The following is a 17,834-nucleotide window of genomic DNA, read 5'->3' on the forward strand; positions in this document are numbered from 1 at the left end:
AAAAAAAAATACAGGGATGATCTTGTTTTGTCTCATTAGATGAAATGGTTTATTTACTGAGGTGTCGTGTATTGTCTCTGACTGGGTGCAGCTGAGTACGTGCACTGCTTCCCTTCTCCATCATTCCTACTGCTTCTCTCCTTCCTACCGCCCCCTTCAGCTTGCAGTCAGTGCTGACACCACTTCTAGCCGCTACCCTAGCAGCTGCCGTTGAGAGGCAGGGAGGCATGAGGAGTGGTTTGCTTGGATCCAATACTGGATACTGTAAACACAGTGGCCAGAGATGGCAGTCATATGTGCACGAGTTGTGCCTGAGTGATTGTCTGAGTGTGTGTGTGCTCTTGTTTTCTGACAAAAGCTATGGCTGAAAATTTAGTAGTGAGAGAGTGATTGTATTTTACATATGCCTGTCTATGGCTCTGCACTCATCTTTATGGTGAGTTGCTACCTATCCTCATTATTATTGATTCTCAGAGTATTTGAACAGGTTATCTGTTGCATGGATGGATCACTGTGATCTCATTTCATCAACATGTTGTCTGTGGCTCTTGAATAGCTAGCCACACTTGTGGATATCCATAACGGGCCAAAACCGCAGGCCATTTCTGCAGGTATCTGTAATGGATCAGGCCTGTCGATCTGAAGCCATTTAGTTCCCACTAATGTACAGGTCCTGCCTGTTGGATCTAGTGCACCCATTTGTCCACAGGCTGGGTCTAGGTCTGTTTGTGTGTGGCATAATGCAGCAGATTTTCATGATTTATTCAAGGGCCCAGGACTCAGATGTTCTTCAGCACACCAGAGGCCATGGGCGCTGCATTTCAGGATTTGCGACCATCTCACTGCAAGTACAATGTACAGTGTGGTGTTTTATAGACATTTTATTTGTTCTAGTACCTTTTGGCACTTCAAAAGTGGTTTATATTTTAGAAAGTATGGATGATAAGAAGAAGAAAATTGTGTTTGTCGCTGGTGGTTTTTATGCTATGTACTCACATATTTCTTGAAAAAAAAATCACAAAATGCCTGTAAAATAATAGATATAACGCAGTGGGTAATAACCAACAATAATGAACATAGGAGAGCCAAATTTTATAGGCGGTCATATACAGTGTTGGTTTACACAATTCTTCACCACCTTATACACTTCTTTCAAGAGGCCTACGTTTTCCGAGGTTATTTCTGAAGGTATTTTAAGTATGTCTTGCAACTCCAAGGAAATGCGTGTTTTCGTCAACAATATGTGTTTTGTTTTATTGAAATAAAATAACATCAGTGGTCTGAATGAAATACTTATAACATTTGCCTTTCTCCATCTAAAAACAGTTCATTACAAAAGATGTTGATGTAAGTACTTAAGATTTTTGCTCACATCAGGAAATGCCATCTGCTTGCAATTTTTTAGATATTTTCTCTTTTGCATTATTGTTTCTTGTACTGTAACTGCAAAGACATATTTTCAACTTACGTCTTAACTTATCCTTGAGATCTCAAAATTTGTCAGGGAAAACTGCTAAAATATGTCTGGAAATCAAGGAAATATCAGGGAATTTCACTTGGGGCAACTCTGATTGCCCATTTTAATTCTTGCCATCACAAAGGTGAGTGAAATAAATATTGGCATCACTGGTGTCCAGAAACAGCCACTAGAAAATTCAACAATGCTCCAGGGTCAGATGGAATCCCTGTCAGATTCTAAGTTGCATTTGTAGATGAGTTGGCCCAAGTTTTTCTGTAATCTAAGGTATGTCCCTCAAACAAAAAATCATGCTAAGTGGTTGGATTAAAGCACAGGCATGCCCAGTGGTTGGATTAAAGCACAGGCAATACTCATGTGTGAAAAAGATAGCAGGAATGATCCACAAAACTACCATCAGATATCCTTGACATTTAATTGTTGTAGAATTTTAAGAAAAAATTCTGAACTCAAATTTAAAAAGAAATATCTCGAACAGAGTGACCACCTCCATGCCAACTGGCATTTATACTGAAAGCATCAATCATGTGAAACAGAACTTGCATTTTTCTCACACGACATACTGAAAGCTTTGGATCAAGTCAGTCAGGTATATGCAGTATTTCTGACTTCAGGAAAGCATTTGACTCAGTTCTGCACTTACACTTATTACTGAAAATTAAATCACATCTGGTATCAAGTGAAATTTGTGACTCAAGCAAAATTAGTGACTGGATTAAATACTTTTTGGTAGGCAGCATGTAGCGTATCTTCGCTGATGGAGAGTTATTGAAAGATGTAGAAATACCTTAAGGCATTCTCCAGAGAAGTGTATTGGGGTCCTTGCTGTTCATGGTGTACATTAATGACCATGCAGACAATATAACCGCAGACTTTTAGCAGATGATATGATACTCTATGATGAAATGCTGTCTGAAACAAATTGTGCAAATATTCAGTCATACTTTGATAAAATTTCAAAGATTGGCAACTTGCTTTAAATATTCAGAAATGTAAAATACATTCGGAAATGTAAAATTGTGGACTTGTCCTACGATGACATTGTCATGAAAGGCAATTGGAAACAGTCTACTCATATGAATACCCAGGTGTAATAATTTGTAGGAAAATCAGTGGCAGACTTTGGGTCACTGGTAGAATAGTAGGGAAATGCTATCAGTCTACAGATGAGATTGCTTTCAAAACACTTGCATAACCCATCCCAGAACATTGCTCAAGTATGTAGGCCCCATATCACACAGGGCTAACCAGGAAACTGAATGTATACAAGTGAGTGTAGCATCAATGGCCACAAGTTTGTTTGACCCAAAGGAGGGTGCCATGGAGATGCTGAAACCACTGAACTTGGTAGACACTTGGAGATAGATGCAAATCATCCAGTGAAAGCTTTCTTACAGAGCTCCAAGAATAGTGCCATGGAGATAAGATTAATCACAGTGTGCACAGACACATTTAAGCAAGCAATTGTCCAGTGCTCCATATGTGAATGGAAATTGAATAAGCCATTACAACTGGTATATGATTGCTTCACAGAGTATGAATGTAGATTTAGATCCCGACTTCTGTATTACTACCATGGAAAAATAATATTGCCTTAGATGCTTCTAGAAGGAAGTGTTGAGTTTTTGGAGGAGAGGTATTTTGGGAAGTTCAGATTTGGATGAGTGTTGAACTAATAAGTGAAGTGTTTGTGTCATTGTGAGGTCTTTAATTTTTATTGGCTTTTTAAATTAATGAAGTTGCATAGTCTTTTGTGCTTTAGAGTTGGTGCTCTTTTATTTGTTTTCAAACTTGTATGTAAACTCATAAACGCAAAGGAAATTAAATGTTTAACATTATTATTATAATTATTGTTATTATTGTGCTGAAATAGTTTTATTATTATTGTGATGGAGCTAACATACTTTCATCAAATTATGTGAATATAGGTGCATTACTAACAGAGTAAATTTTGTTTTTCAGGTCAGACTGCAAGAAGCAGGTAGATCAGTTTCCTGGAGCAAAATACAGGAAATTTTCCACTGAAGTTGAAGCAAGAAATTTTGTAAGCCAGTTTTGCACAAATTCATCTCACCCAACAACAATCAAAAGAGAGATTCCAAGTAGAGGTCTTTATACGACTGATGAGATAGCTAGTATATATGTAGAGGCTATTTCAAATGCTGTGAAACATCGCGCAGACAGTGGCGCAGCTGCTGACCAACACAATAATGAAGAGAAGGCAACAGTGTCAGATATTTACAAGCGACTGTCACAACTGGAAGAGAAACAGGATGAAATAACAAAAAGAATACGGGAGGAGCTAGATGAATTGAGAGAGAATTTTCAGGCTCTTGATTCAAGGCTTTCTAAAATGGAATCAAAAATTTTTGATAAATCTGACATGAATCATGTTGTAATAAAATCAAGAATTGATGATATAAATAAAGTGGAGAAAATATTTGAAGAGGAGTTTGGTCTCCTCAGAGAAAAAATAATCAATTTGAAAGCACAGAAAACTGAGTTAGTTCCGAAAGACAATGGTACTGAATCTCGTAGGCAACTTCTAAAAGAAATATTGTATGAAGAAACAAAGCCAAAAGTTCTTGGAAACAGGTTAATACTTCTTAAGCTCAATTTAAAAAAACACTGTGTGGATAATATGCATACTACAAGCATAGTAGTTTATAAGTAAAATGCTTATTTTTTCCTGTAATGGTGGAAGCTGAGGAAATGAATTAAAATTTGTGCCATGTCTAGGACTTGAACCCGGGTCTCCTTGCTTACTAGGAAGGTGTGCTAGCCATTACAGCACCACAGAACAATACAATAACTAACATAGCTGCATGGACTACACTAGTCCAATGCCCTCTGTAACACAAACTTCAATTTGCATCTTCAGCTTATTATTAGGGAGGGCATTGATGTAGGGTAGTCCATGCAGCTATGTTAGCTGTTGTCCTGTGGTGTTGTAATGGCTAGCGTAACTGCCTAGTAAGCAAGAAGACCCAGGTTCAAGTCCCAACCAAAGCACAAATTTGAATTCATTTCTTCAGCTTCCATCATTATTGTAGATAAAGACGATACTCAAATGTCTTGAGGACAGTTTAATTACATCAGAACTATCACCTGTGTTTTGTTGCAAATTTTTTAGTTGAGATTCAAAGATAACTTGTAATGAAGAAGGCACTTAGAGTAGTTTAACTGAGTAGAAAGAAAAAAAAAAAAAAAAAAAAAAGAAAAGAAAGGATTTGTATTAGACACAATTGAAATAGCAACCAGTGACTAGTACATTTTGATCAGTACCCTATCCACCATATAACATGACCCCTTTCTGGGAGCAAAGGAATTTGTGGAAGTAGTATGACTTTGAGTTCATTGCCTGCTTTAGCCTTGACCACTAAACAATGTAACATGCGGTAGCATTGTAGTTGGCACTGTGAATGCAGTACTTTTGATTCTAGTTTAGCATTCTCTCCCCGCCTCTTCCACTTCCCTCTCCCCCTTCCCCACACCCATGTCTGCCTCCCTCCTGTATTTATTTCCTCTATTTATCCTGTTTTTTTTCAATGTTTCCACTGATTATTCTCTCTTGAGGTATTGATACTTACTGTGTTTTTTCTTGTACCAAACCTTCCCAATAGGAATGTTTCAGCCCTGTGGACTGACTTTGACTTTTATTTTTAATTTTGATGGCTGCTTTTGACTTCTTTCTTGTATTGGTTCAAATGGCTCTGAGCACTATGGGACTTAACTGCTGAGGTCATCAGTCCCCTAGAACTTAGAACTACTTAAACCTAACTAACTTAAGGACATCACACACATCCATGCCTGAGGCAGGATTCGAACCTGTGACCGTAGCAGTCATGCGGGTCCAGACTGTAGCGCCTCGAACCGCTCGGCCAACCCGGCCGGCTCTTTCTGATACTTATCAGTTATACTGATTCTTTTTGTTCCTGTAGTATCTATTATACATTATTCTTACATATGTCCTATTTTAGTTCCTAATGAAGTAGAAATTTCAAATGTTGTGTGTGTTTGTATACAATTAAATAGGAATAACTTGGAATCAACAAATGAGTTGTAAACTGATTTGAAGAAAAACATATGTTATTTTTCGTTCCTTCTGTTCGAAGGCGTATTTTGTACCGTTCCTTAAATGTGAATGATGCTGGTATTGTAGCACATTATTTTCTAACATTAAACTGTCAAAAGTCACAAGATTTGTATTTTCTGATTGGAGTAAGATCATAACAAGACTTCAGGGCAAGTGAGACAGAACTACGCATGTAGACAACACAGAAAATACCATTGTAAATAGTTGCTGTTATAGCAAGAAAAAAACACGATGTATGCAACATAAAGTCGCTAAGCACAAAATAAGTCTTACAAGCATAAGCAATGGGTTGTTCAGACCATCGGCGTATTTGTGTGCCAACACTGCGCGAAGACCACGCTGGGAGGCATATGTAGCCAATGCAAAGATGCTCACCCAGCTGAAAAGTTTCCGACAAGGGGTGAATTGAAGCTTAGGTTTAAGTGAATGCTTGGTCACAAGCTGTGGACTTGAAGAAAGGCATATTTTAATGCAAAAGGAACTGAGCAACAGTGGATGCATCTGGTAAAAACTTCTGGTAGTATGCAACTTTACCTTGAAAGGTGACATAACGGCTTGACCCCAGTGTGAGAAACCTCAAAACCGAGGTACTCAGTTGATGACTGAAAAAATTGAGATTTGGCAAGATTGCACTTGAGACCTGCAGACTTCAAAATAGAAAACAACGATTGGATATTGCTAAGGTAGCCTTTGGTGGAAGAACCTAAAACAGTTATACTGTTGAGGTAACTAATGCAGCTGGGTACAGAGCCTGTCAGCTGTTTTAAAAAATGTTGAAAAATTGCGGGCGTGCTAGCGATGCCAAAAGGCAAGCGTTGATATTGGTATAGGCCGAAAGGTCTATTGACAATGAGAAGGCGTCCAGTGGCCTCATCTGCGGGGAGCTGGAGGTACCCTTCTCACAAATCAGTCTTTGAAAAGTAGTAGCCACGTGACAATTTTGCGGGCAACTCTTCAGGGGGGGGGAAAGGGTATTGTGTATCATGGACTGTGCATTAATCGTTACTCTGAAGTCACTGCAGAGATGAAGTGGTTTCTTAATGATGACCAGTGGTGTAGCCCATTCACTGGAAGTAACAGGCCAAATGACATCGAGTGATGTCAAATGGTCTAATTTGGCCTTGACAGAGTCGCTCATTGTAACAGGTACCTGTCGTGTCCGAGAAAAACGAGGGCAGGCCGACTCTTTATTGGTGAAGTGGGCTTGAAAACTGAGTGCACGACGTAGTCCAGGGGTAAATAGAGCCAAAAACTCAGAGCGGAGGAACTTCAGTTGCTGATACGGAACTCAATCTGACACTAAATGTACCTCATCGGCAATGGGGAAACCGAAAGTGTTGAATGCATCTAACCTGAACAGGTCTGCTGTATGGCAATGATCCGCAACAAGGAAAGTGAGAGGATGAACAACAGGTTTGTAAGATACAAGAGCTGAGAGCTGACCTAGGATTCAAATCTGCTGTTTATTGTAGCTAACCAATTTCTGTTAAACCTGTGTGAGGGGAGGGGAGCCCAAGTCCATGTATGTTTGTGTGTTTACTGTATCCACATGTATTTGTAGCTGTTTATTAAACACATGCAAGTCAATAAACAATTCATTTGGGAAACCAGTCATTGTAGTTAATGTCCATAGGTACTACTGTTACTATTGTGTCCACCATTTTTGAAGAGCGGTTACACACTGATGCAGTGTGGCTTTTCTTTCGTCACTTGTTTCAAACCACCCAATGCTTAGGATATGCAGCACGCTCGTGTCGGACGCAGCAGTAAAAGCAAGACAGAAGGGCGGCATGTGGCCGCTGCTGTGACATGGCCTGTTGCTGCTGTGGCTGTATCCGACGGTGCCCCATGTGATGCTGGGTGGGAGATCATACTGCTGCAGTGGCTTCCCCATCATCTTGAACACTTGCAACGTGCCTAACAGGGGTTGACTGAGCAACTTCCGATACCTTTCCCCACGCAGCAATTTGATCGCCTGTGGCCAGTGACACTTCAAAGGACTGTCCTGTATTGGGCACATCCGTAAGAATCTGATTCTCACATGGAAGTGCTTTTTCATGGAATTTCTGATCTGGGGCCAGACGAATAATAACATCATGGACCAAGTGATCAGTATAGGATTTGTGATTGGTATTAGTGACAAATTCACAGTGACAGCTCAACTCATGTAATTTGGCACCCTAGGCTTTGTAAGATTGGTCTGGGCATTTCTGACGATGTTAAAATTGTACACGCGTCACAATGACTTGCATTCTGTCACAGCAATAGGTTGAGAGAAGCATGCACATTTTATCAAATGATAATCTGGCACTGCACTGATGGGAGAGTAACCTGCTGCGAACATGCAGACACCAGCCAATTGAAAGCGGTGACAAGAGCCTGCTGCTGTTCCGTAACAGCTTGCTGCTAGGCAGTGAGATGTTGGAGTATATTGTCCATCAAGGTGTTTGTCAGGTGACTTAGCACTGACACTAACACACGGAGGAAATGTAATCCCCACACATCGTCAAGTTTGCTATAGCAAGAACAAGCACGATATATGGAACGTAATACTGTAGAGAAGCAGCACACAAGATATAGGTTGTGCGTAGCACTGGGCACATGGACTGGCCAAAAGTAAAACAGCATAAAGAATAAGCTGAGCACTCGTTTGCGATTGCTTAAATAATGCTCTTTCTTTGGTGGCCCACCAGAGTGTGTCAGGGGGCTGTCCCAGGTGGCCTCTATAATCAGGCCTTTAATCAGTATGGACACAAGCTACCTGAAACCATGCTCATCATGAGTGAAGGAAAATAAGTTGTACTTGGAAACAGAAATAAATTCTTGAACACATCAAGCTATTCATGAAGAAATGTAACTGATACAATGTTAGGTTTGTTGGAAAACCACAGTGCTTTACTAAGGTGGGTGTGGCCTTATTGGATGTGGTGCATCATTGCCGTCCTCTGTGTGACAGAAGTGTTGCTTATGGAATGAAATGAAATTTACCATATTTGTATTTCGTGGTGATGTTTTAAATACTGATTGACTTGGGTGGTAGGGGATAGTAAATGTGTCCAAATTACACTCCTGGAAATGGAAAAAAGAACACATTGACACCGGTGTGTCAGACCCAGCACACTTGCTCCGGACACTGCGAGAGGGCTGTACAAGCAATGATCACACGCACGGCACAGCGGACACACCAGGAACCGCGGTGTTGGCCGTCGAATGGCGCTAGCTGCGCAGCATTTGTGCACCGCCGCCGTCAGTGTCAGCCAGTTTGCCGTGGCATACGGAACTCCATCGCAGTCTTTAACACTGGTAGCATGCCGCGACAGCGTGGACGTGAACCGTATGTGCAGTTGACGGACTTTGAGCGAGGGCGTATAGTGGGCATGCGGGAGGCCGGGTGGACGTACCGCCGAATTGCTCAACACGTGGGGCGTGAGGTCTCCACAGTACATCCATGTTGTCGCCAGTGGTCGGCGGAAGGTGCACGTGCCCGTCGACCTGGGACCGGACCGCAGCGACGCACGGATGCACGCCAAGACCGTAGGATCCTACGCAGTGCCGTAGGGGACCGCACCGCCACTTCCCAGCAAATTAGGGACACTGTTGCTTCTGGGGTATCGGCGAGGACCATTCGCAACCGTCTCCATGAAGCTGGGCTACGGTCCCGCACACCGTTAGGCCGTCTTCCGCTCACGCCCCAACATCGTGCAGCCCGCCTCCAGTGGTGTCGCGACAGGCGTGAATGGAGGGACGAATGGAGACATGTCGTCTTCAGCGATGAGAGTCGCTTCTGCCTTGGTGCCAATGATGGTCGTATGCGTGTTTGGCGCCGTGAAGGTGAGCGCCACAATCAGGACTGCATACGACCGAGGCACACAGGGCCAACACCCGGCATCATGGTGTGGGGAGCGATCTCCTACACTGGCCGTACACCACTGGTGATCGTCAAGGGGACACTGAATAGTGCACGGTACATCCAAACCGTCATCGAACCCATCGTTCTACCATTCCTAGACCGGCAAGGGAACTTGCTGTTCCAACAGGACAATGCACGTCCGCATGTATCCCGTGCCACCCAACGTGCTCTAGAAGGTGTAAGTCAACTACCCTGGCCAGCAAGATCTCCGAATCTGTCCCCCATTGAGCATGTTTGGGACTGGATGAAGCGTCGTCTCACGTGGTCTGCACGTCCAGCACGAACGCTGGTCCAACTGAGGCGCCAGGTGGAAATGGCATGGCAAGCCGTTCCACAGGACTACATCCAGCATCTCTACGATCGTCTCCATGGGAGAATAGCAGCCTGCATTGCTGCGAAAGGTGGATATACACTGTACTAGTGCCGACATTGTGCATGCTCTGTTGCCTGTGTCTATGTGCCTGTGGTTCTGTCAGTGTGATCATGTGATGTATCTGACCCCAGGAATGTGTCAACAAAGTTTCCCCTTCCTGGGACAATGAATTCACGGTGTTCTTATTTCAATTTCCAGGAGTGTATTTTGGTGGTATATAAATTTGCATGAAATGAAGCAGAAGTCAAGAAGAAAAAATTCCACTAAAATTTAGAAATTTTATTGGGTAGTTCTGTGCAAGTGATGTAATGTCATACATGCCAGTCAGACAGGTGTGAAGATACTGCCAAATAAATTAGATTTTATTTGGTTTTGTGTGGTTTTACTTAATACTTTGCTCAAATCCGTTTTATAACTGAACAGAAGATTGAAATATATATTTGTAATTACAACAATTTTTGGAGAATAATAGGTGTCTCTTATACTATGAGTTTTAGGTGCTTGTTCTTGTGCATTCGTGCACATTTGTGTTACATTATTTATGAAAGTGATAGCTGTGATTGTGTTAAGAAAGAATAAGAATTTTCCATCATGGAACCTGTACTTTATTGCCATACACATGCTGTAGGTTGAAACAAATTTACTTTATTTGCAACATTAAACACCATAACAGCAGCTTGACAGTTTTCAGTCTGAACAACTAGATACCAACAACAACAACAACAGATTACTAATGGAAAGCAAAGAATACCGTGTGTTCATGAATAATCCATGCATATTTTTTCCCTGAAAACTGAGATGTGCAGATTTATTGCAATAAGGTTGATACTGTTAAATAGATCCTGTTATACTTTAGTGTTGTTGTGACCTCAGTCTGTGACACATCAGTAGCATGTTAGAAGTGAAGTATTACCATGGGGTACCTCATTAAAGATGGTTACAGGTTCTCATTATTGCTCATACACATCTAAAGAAACATTTAAAACTATTGAAGAAGCAGGAAAAATCAGAAACTGTGGAACGGGAAGGAAGTACTTTGTGAGCGAGGGTGGGAGCAAAACTGGCATTGCCCCAATGGCTTCCAGGCAATTATGAGAAAATAGTAGTGAATTTTCATCGTTATGTGGTAAATTTCCACTGCAAGTATTCCTATATATTGATGCAAATTGGTGACTTGGATGAAATGCTAATTTATTTTGAGATGTTGCTCGACAACACCATGAACAGAAAGGGGAATTAAGCATCAGGATATGAACTGGCGCCAGTGAGAAGCAAAGGTGTACAGCAGTGTTGTGTAACTGGCGATAATGAATGCTACCACCTTACATGATATTTAAAATGAAAACTATTCTGAAAATATCAGTGAAAGGCATATTGCTAAGCACAAATCCGAAAGGGTGGATGTACAATTATCTTGCGGTTCAGCTGGATGGTGCATGTTTGGCAATGTTGCCCTGGTATGTAAGTTGTTGGTCCTGGAAAGCATCCGTGGACATAAATTGAAGCCAATATTTTTATGCCCTGCATTAAAAGTTGGGTGCGTGGAGTATTCGAGAGCACTGATTATTCATGTAAGCGTGGCAGATGTTTGTCAGAGATTAGGTGATGTGGAGTATACACTTTGTGCAATGTAGTCATAACTATGAGCCAAGCATAATCACTTCACCACTCCTCCCTAAGTGCTAGCGGTATGTCTTGTTGAAACAGACATAACATCTTGATCCTATAATGATGGACGTTGCTCAAGCTGTCATCAAATAGTCAGTGTGAGCATCTGACACCTCTTGTGACTGGTTTGTGATGGGAGATGGAGTGGTGAGCGAGTCAATCCTGTCCTTGCCCTATCCGGTGACGGGCTTGTACCAATGTAGCAGGTGCTAAAGGCAGGCTTGACTCTGTCAAGGGAGGTGGTGGTTGGTATTCCCATAACATCAACATCAAACATCATCTGCTCTCTGCTGATAACTGGATGTGGTCCATTATATGGTGTCTGCATTGACTTGCATACTGCGTCATATTCAACAAAGACTTGAGTAAACTTTCAGAGGATGTTGAAAATGAAAGGGCAGCAAGTGTGGTGATCCCTTGATGCACTGGGATGTAGCTGCTGAATATGTGAACACAGCTTATGGGTGAAGTCAGATGCCACAATGAGGTCGTTTAGTATGTAGCTGAGGAACTCGCCAGACAGCCAGATCAGTTGGCCGTAGACAAGCACTGCAGTCATGACTTTTAAGTCATCCTTGATGGATACACAGAGGTCGAGGATTACGATTGGTAGTGATTCTGTCCACTGTTGTGAGTTGTGACGCTGGAGGGATACTGTGAATTGTCAGTGCATGCTTTCTACTAATCCATTCACTGCTGAGTGATACATTGTAGTAATAACGTGCTTCTTGCCTCATAGGACAGAAAGTGCTTTGAATAGGTGCAACTTTTAATTGTCTGGCCTGGTTGGTTGTAATACATGAAGGTGCTCTGAAATGGTCAATCCATCATTGGAAGAATGTGGTTGCAACTGTTTCAGTGTTAATGTCAGCCATGGGGAACACTTTAGGCCAGCGAATGAAGCGATCAGCTGCTGCATATATCCTTGGGGTGGTGAGAGGGGGCAGATGATGTCTAGATATACAGTCAAATTGTTGTTTCGGTGAGACAAATGTGCTATGGGGTGCATCAACATGATGGCTGATCTTATTGTTGACATGCCACACACTGGAGCACAAATGTCCTGCAGTCTGTTTCCATGTTTGGTTAGAAAAAAGCTCGCTTCACTAGCCATGTTGTACCATGTACCTCAGGATGCGATAAATTGTGTAATGATGCTATATGTAGCCTGTTGATGAGAATCACTCATCACAAATGGTCGTAGATTCACCGTAGTAATTGTTGAAAATAGACAACACACGTGTGCGAACACACACACACACACACACACACACACACACACACACACACACGGCCACAGAGTCTGGCAGCTGAAGTAAGACTGTGAGTAGCAGCGCATGATGGGAGAGGCAAACAGGTGGTGGGGGTAAGGAGGAGGCTGGGGCAGGAGGGGGAGGGATAGTGGGGTACGGGGGGGGGGGGGGAGATGGTAAAATGCTGCTTGTGGGAGCACAGAGGGATGGGTGTGGAGAGGGTAGGGCAGCTAGGTGCAGTCTGGAGGTTAGACAGATGGTGAGGGGGATGGGGGGTGGGGGAGGGGAGAAGTGGAAAATGAGAGAAGTGAAAAGACTGCATGCATTTGTATAGTAGAGGGCTGTGTAGTGCGGGAATGGGAACTGGGATAGGGCTAGATGGGTAAGCACAACGACTTATGAAGGTTGAGGCTGGGGGCTTAAGGGAGCCTAGGGTATAATTGTTGGGCAGAGTTCCAACCTGCACAATTCAGAAAAGCTGCTGTTGATGGGAAGGATCCAGATAGCACAGGTTGTGAAGCAGTCAATGGAATGAAGAACAGCATGTTGGGTGGCGTGCTCAGCAACAGGGTGGTCTAGCTTTTCTAGGCCACAGTTTGTAAGTGGCCATTGATGCGGGCAGACAGCTTGTTGGCTGTCATGCCCACATAGAATGCAGCACAGTGGTTGCAGCTTAGCTTGTAGGTCACATTTGCTTTCACAAGTAGCCCTACCTTTGATAGGATAGGTGATGTTTGTGACTGGACTTGAGTAGGTGATGGTGGGAGGATGTATGGGCCAGGTCTTGTATCTGCATCTATTTCAGGGATATGAGCCATGAAGCAAGGGATTGGGAGCAGGGGTTGTGTAGGGATGGCTGAGGATATTGTGTATGCACAGTGGGCAGTGGAATACCACTGTGGGAGGAGTAGGAAGGATAGTGGGTAGGACATTATCATTTCAGGTCACGATGAGAGGTAGTCGAAACTCAGACAGAGAATGTAATTCAGTTGCTCCAGTCCTGGGTAGTGCTGAGTCATGAGGGGAATGCTTCTCTGTGGCCGATTGGTGGGGCTTTGGGAGATGTTGGGGAACTGGAAAGATACAGCACAGGAGATGTCTTTTTATACAAGGCTGGAAGGGTGATTACGATTTGTAAAGACCTCAGTGAGACCCTGGGTATATTTCAAGAGGGACCACTTGTCACTACAGATGCGACGGCTACAGGTGGCTGGGCTACGTGGAAGGGACTTCTTGGTATGGCAAGGGTGGCAGCTGTCGAAGTGGGGGTAGGTTTGATATGGGTAGGTGATAGTCCACACCCTTGTCTAATGCCTTGGTTAATAATTATTTCTTCTTATCAGCTCCTACCTGTGTTTATTCCAGTGCATGTAATTTTGTAAAGACTTTTCACTACCTCTGTTATAATTATTCTTGAGAAAAAAGTGTGAGGTGAGTTCTTGAGCAATTTCACATGTAATTGGCTTTTCTATGGAAAAGTCGAAGTGCTCTATGGGACATATATCAGCACAAAATGTTTGGTGTACAGTGGTGAAATTTATAATCGTACTTGTCAGAAATATTCAGCTTCTGCAGTTTAATCCTGCCTAATGAACCCTCGGAAAAAAAATTGATGACCATTATTATATGTGAGTGCTTAGCTTTTCTTGTAGCCATACTGTATATGAAATTTAAATCATTAACTTTTCCTATTTGTGGCTTCCCACTACTTAACACTGTTGTTGCTGTTGGCTGACTACATCACATGTCGTATGCTCTGAGTATCTGCTGTCATTGAATGGCGAGATCACTTGACATGAGTTATGACTGGCTGACAAAAGTGCATTGCAATCTTTGTTTCAGCGCATTGAAAGCTGCCATGCTGTATTTGATGGAATTTGTATTTAAACATTTGTAATATGAAAATATGCAGTATACATGTTGCCGCACATCTAAAACCTTTCCAAAATGCATTGGTTTTTTTTCTGGGTTTCATTTCATAAAGTATTGGGAAGTTATACGCTGGTGTATAAAACCTTTACCATTCAAAACATTGGTAAGTTCTGCATCTTCAAGGAAAAGTATATTGCCACTTAACACATAAAACATGTACTGTCACCTGGGTCCATTGTCTTTTCACCTGGGAAAAAAAGTGCATTTTGAATTGAGAAAAATACAGCTACTACAAACAGCATAGTGAACGCATTATTGTGGCCAAGATAGACACAAAGCCCATGCCTACTACAGTAGTACAAGTTTATATGACAACTACCTCTGCAGATGATGAAGAAATTGATGAAATGTATGATGAGATAAAAGAATTTATTCAGGTAGTGAAGGGAGACGAAAATTTAATAGTCATAGGTGACTGGAATTTGAGACTAGGAAAAGGGAGAGAGGGAAACATAGTAGGTGAACATGGATTGGGGGTAAGAAATGAAAGAGGAAACTGTCTGGTAGAATTTTGCTCAGAGCATAACTTAATCATAGCTAACACTTGGTTCAAGAATCATAAAAGAAGGTTGTATACGTGGAAGAAGCCTGGAGATACTAGAAGGTATCAGATAGATTATATAATGGTAAGACAGAGATTTAGGAACCAGGATTTAAATTGTAAGACATTTCCAGGGGCATATGTGGACTCTGACCACAATCTATTGGTTATGAACTGTAGATTAAAACTGAAGAAGCTGCAAAAAGATGGGAATTTATGGAGATGGGACCTGGATAAACTGAAAGAACCAGAGGTTGTACAGTGTTCCAGGTAGAGGAATGGGGGAAAGAAATACAGTAGAAGAAGAATGGGTAGCTTTGAGGGATGAAGTAGTGAAGGCAGCAGAGGATCAAGTAGATAAAAAGACAAGGACTAGTAGAAATCCTTGGGTAACAGAAGGAATAATGAATTTAATTGATGAAAGGAGAAAATATAAAAATGCAGTAAATGAAGCAGGCAAAAAGGAATACAAACATCTCAAAAATGAGATCGACAGGAAGTGCAAAATGGAAGTGCAAAGTGGCTAAGCAGGGATGGGCAGAGGACAAATGTAAGGATGTAGAGGCTTATCTCACTAGGGGCAAGATAGATACTGCCTACAGGGAAATTAAAGTGACCTTTGGAGAAAAGAGAGCCACTTGTATGAATATCAAGAGCTCAGATGGAAACCCAGTTCTAAGCAAAGAAGGGAAAGCAGAAAGGTGGAAGGAGTATATAGAGGGTCTATACAAGGGCGATGTACTTGAGGACAATATTATGTAAATGGAAGAGGATGTAGATTAAAATGAAATGGAAGATACGATACTGCGTGAAGAGTTTGACAGAGCACTGAAAGACCTGAGTTGAAACAATGCCCCGGGAGTAGACAACATTCCATTAGAACTACTGACGGCCTTGGGAGAGCTAGTCCTGACAAAACTCAACCATTTGACGAGCAAGATGTATGAGACAGGCGAAATACCCTCAGACTTCAAGAAGAATATAGTAATTCCAATCCCAAAGAAAGCAGGTGTTGACAGATGTGAAAATTACCGAACTATCAGTTTAATGAGTCACGGATGCAAAATACTAACACGAATTCTTTACAGACGAGTGGAAAAACTGGTAGAAGCTGACCTTGGGAAAGATCAGTTGGGTTCCATAGAAATATTGGAACACCTGAGGCAATACTAACATTACGACTTATCTTAGAAGAAAGATTAAGGAAAGGCAAACCTACGTTTATAGCGTTTGTAGACTTAGAGAAAGCTTTTGACAGTGTTGACTGGAATACTCTCTTTCAAATTCTAAAGGTAGCAGGAGTAAAATACAGATAACGAAAGGCTATTTACAATTTGTACAGAAACCAGATGGCAGTTATGAGTCGAGGGGCACGAAAGGGAAGCAGTGGTTGGGAAGGGAGTGAGACAGGGTTGTAGCCTCTCCCTGATGTTGTTCAATCTGTATATTGAGCAAGCAGTAAAGGGAACAAAAGAAAAATTCGGAGTAGGTATTAAAATCCATGGAGAAGAAATAAAAACTTTGAGATTCGCCGATGACATTGTCATTCTGTCAGAGACGGGAGAGGACTTGGAAGAGCAGTTGAACGGAATGGACAGTGTCTTGAAAGGAGGATATAAGATGAACATCAACAGAAGCAAAACGAGAATAATGGAATGTAGTCAAATAAGTCGGGTGATGCTGAGGGAATTAGATTCGGAAATGAGACACTTAAAGTAGTAAAGGAGTTTTGCTATTTGGGGAGCAAAATAACTGATGATGGTCAAAGTAGAGAGAATATAAAATGTAGACTGGTAATGGCAAGGAAAGTGTTGCTGAAGAAGAGAAATTTGTTAACATCGAGTATAGATTTAAGTGTCAGGAAGTCATTTCTGAAAGTATTTGTATGGAGTGTAGCCATGTATGGAAGTGAAACGTGGACGATAAATAGTTTGGACAAGAGGAGAATAGAAGCTTTCGAAATGTGGTGCTACAGAAGAATGCTGAAGATTAGATGGGTAGATCACATAACTAATGAGGAGGTATTGAATAGAATTGTGGAGAAGAGGAGTTTGTGGCACAACTTGACCAGAAGAAGGGATCGGTTGGTAGGACATGTTCTGAGGCATCAGGGAATCACAAATTTAACATTGGAGGGCAACGTGGAGGGTAAAAATCGTAGAGGGAGACCAAGAGATGAATACACTATGCAGATTCAGAAGGATGTAGGTTGCAGTAGGTACTGGTAGATGAAGAAGCTTGCACAGGATAGGGTAGCATGGAGGGCTGCATCAAACCAGTCTCAGGACTGAAGACCATAACAACAACAGGAATTTTAAAAATTGGAGTTTCAGAAAGAAAATTCCAATTTTGAAAAAAATAAAGTCCCAATGTTATGGTTCATAGACCTGTACTTACTGGTCCTTGCTTCTTTCCTATGCAGTAAACTTAAACTTTTTCTCCAAGTTTTTAGATGATCTTGTTGAAGGTTAAAAAAAAATAGATTTTACAATTGTACATAACTATCAAAAACATACAGATTTTCAGGCTCTTAAATACCAACACAATATTTTCAGTTAATTTCCCATACTCTTGTAATGTCCAT

At 41.7% G+C, this 17,834-nt stretch overlaps 1 protein-coding gene across 3 annotated transcripts in view; it reads left to right on the forward strand.

The window, feature by feature from the left end:
- LOC124713763 (ribonuclease H1-like) overlaps window positions 1-17,834 on the forward strand; it is a 140,937-nt gene that overhangs the window by 34,953 nt on the left and 88,150 nt on the right. For all 3 annotated transcript variants that reach the window (XM_047242971.1, XM_047242972.1, XM_047242973.1), the window contains exon 2: window positions 3,440-4,072. In XM_047242971.1, coding sequence (XP_047098927.1) covers window positions 3,440-4,072 — 633 coding nt within the window. The remainder of the gene's footprint in view (window positions 1-3,439; window positions 4,073-17,834) is intronic.

This window comes from Schistocerca piceifrons, chromosome 1 (assembly GCF_021461385.2).
Source record: "Schistocerca piceifrons isolate TAMUIC-IGC-003096 chromosome 1, iqSchPice1.1, whole genome shotgun sequence".
NCBI classification, from domain to species: Eukaryota; Metazoa; Arthropoda; class Insecta; order Orthoptera; family Acrididae; genus Schistocerca; species Schistocerca piceifrons.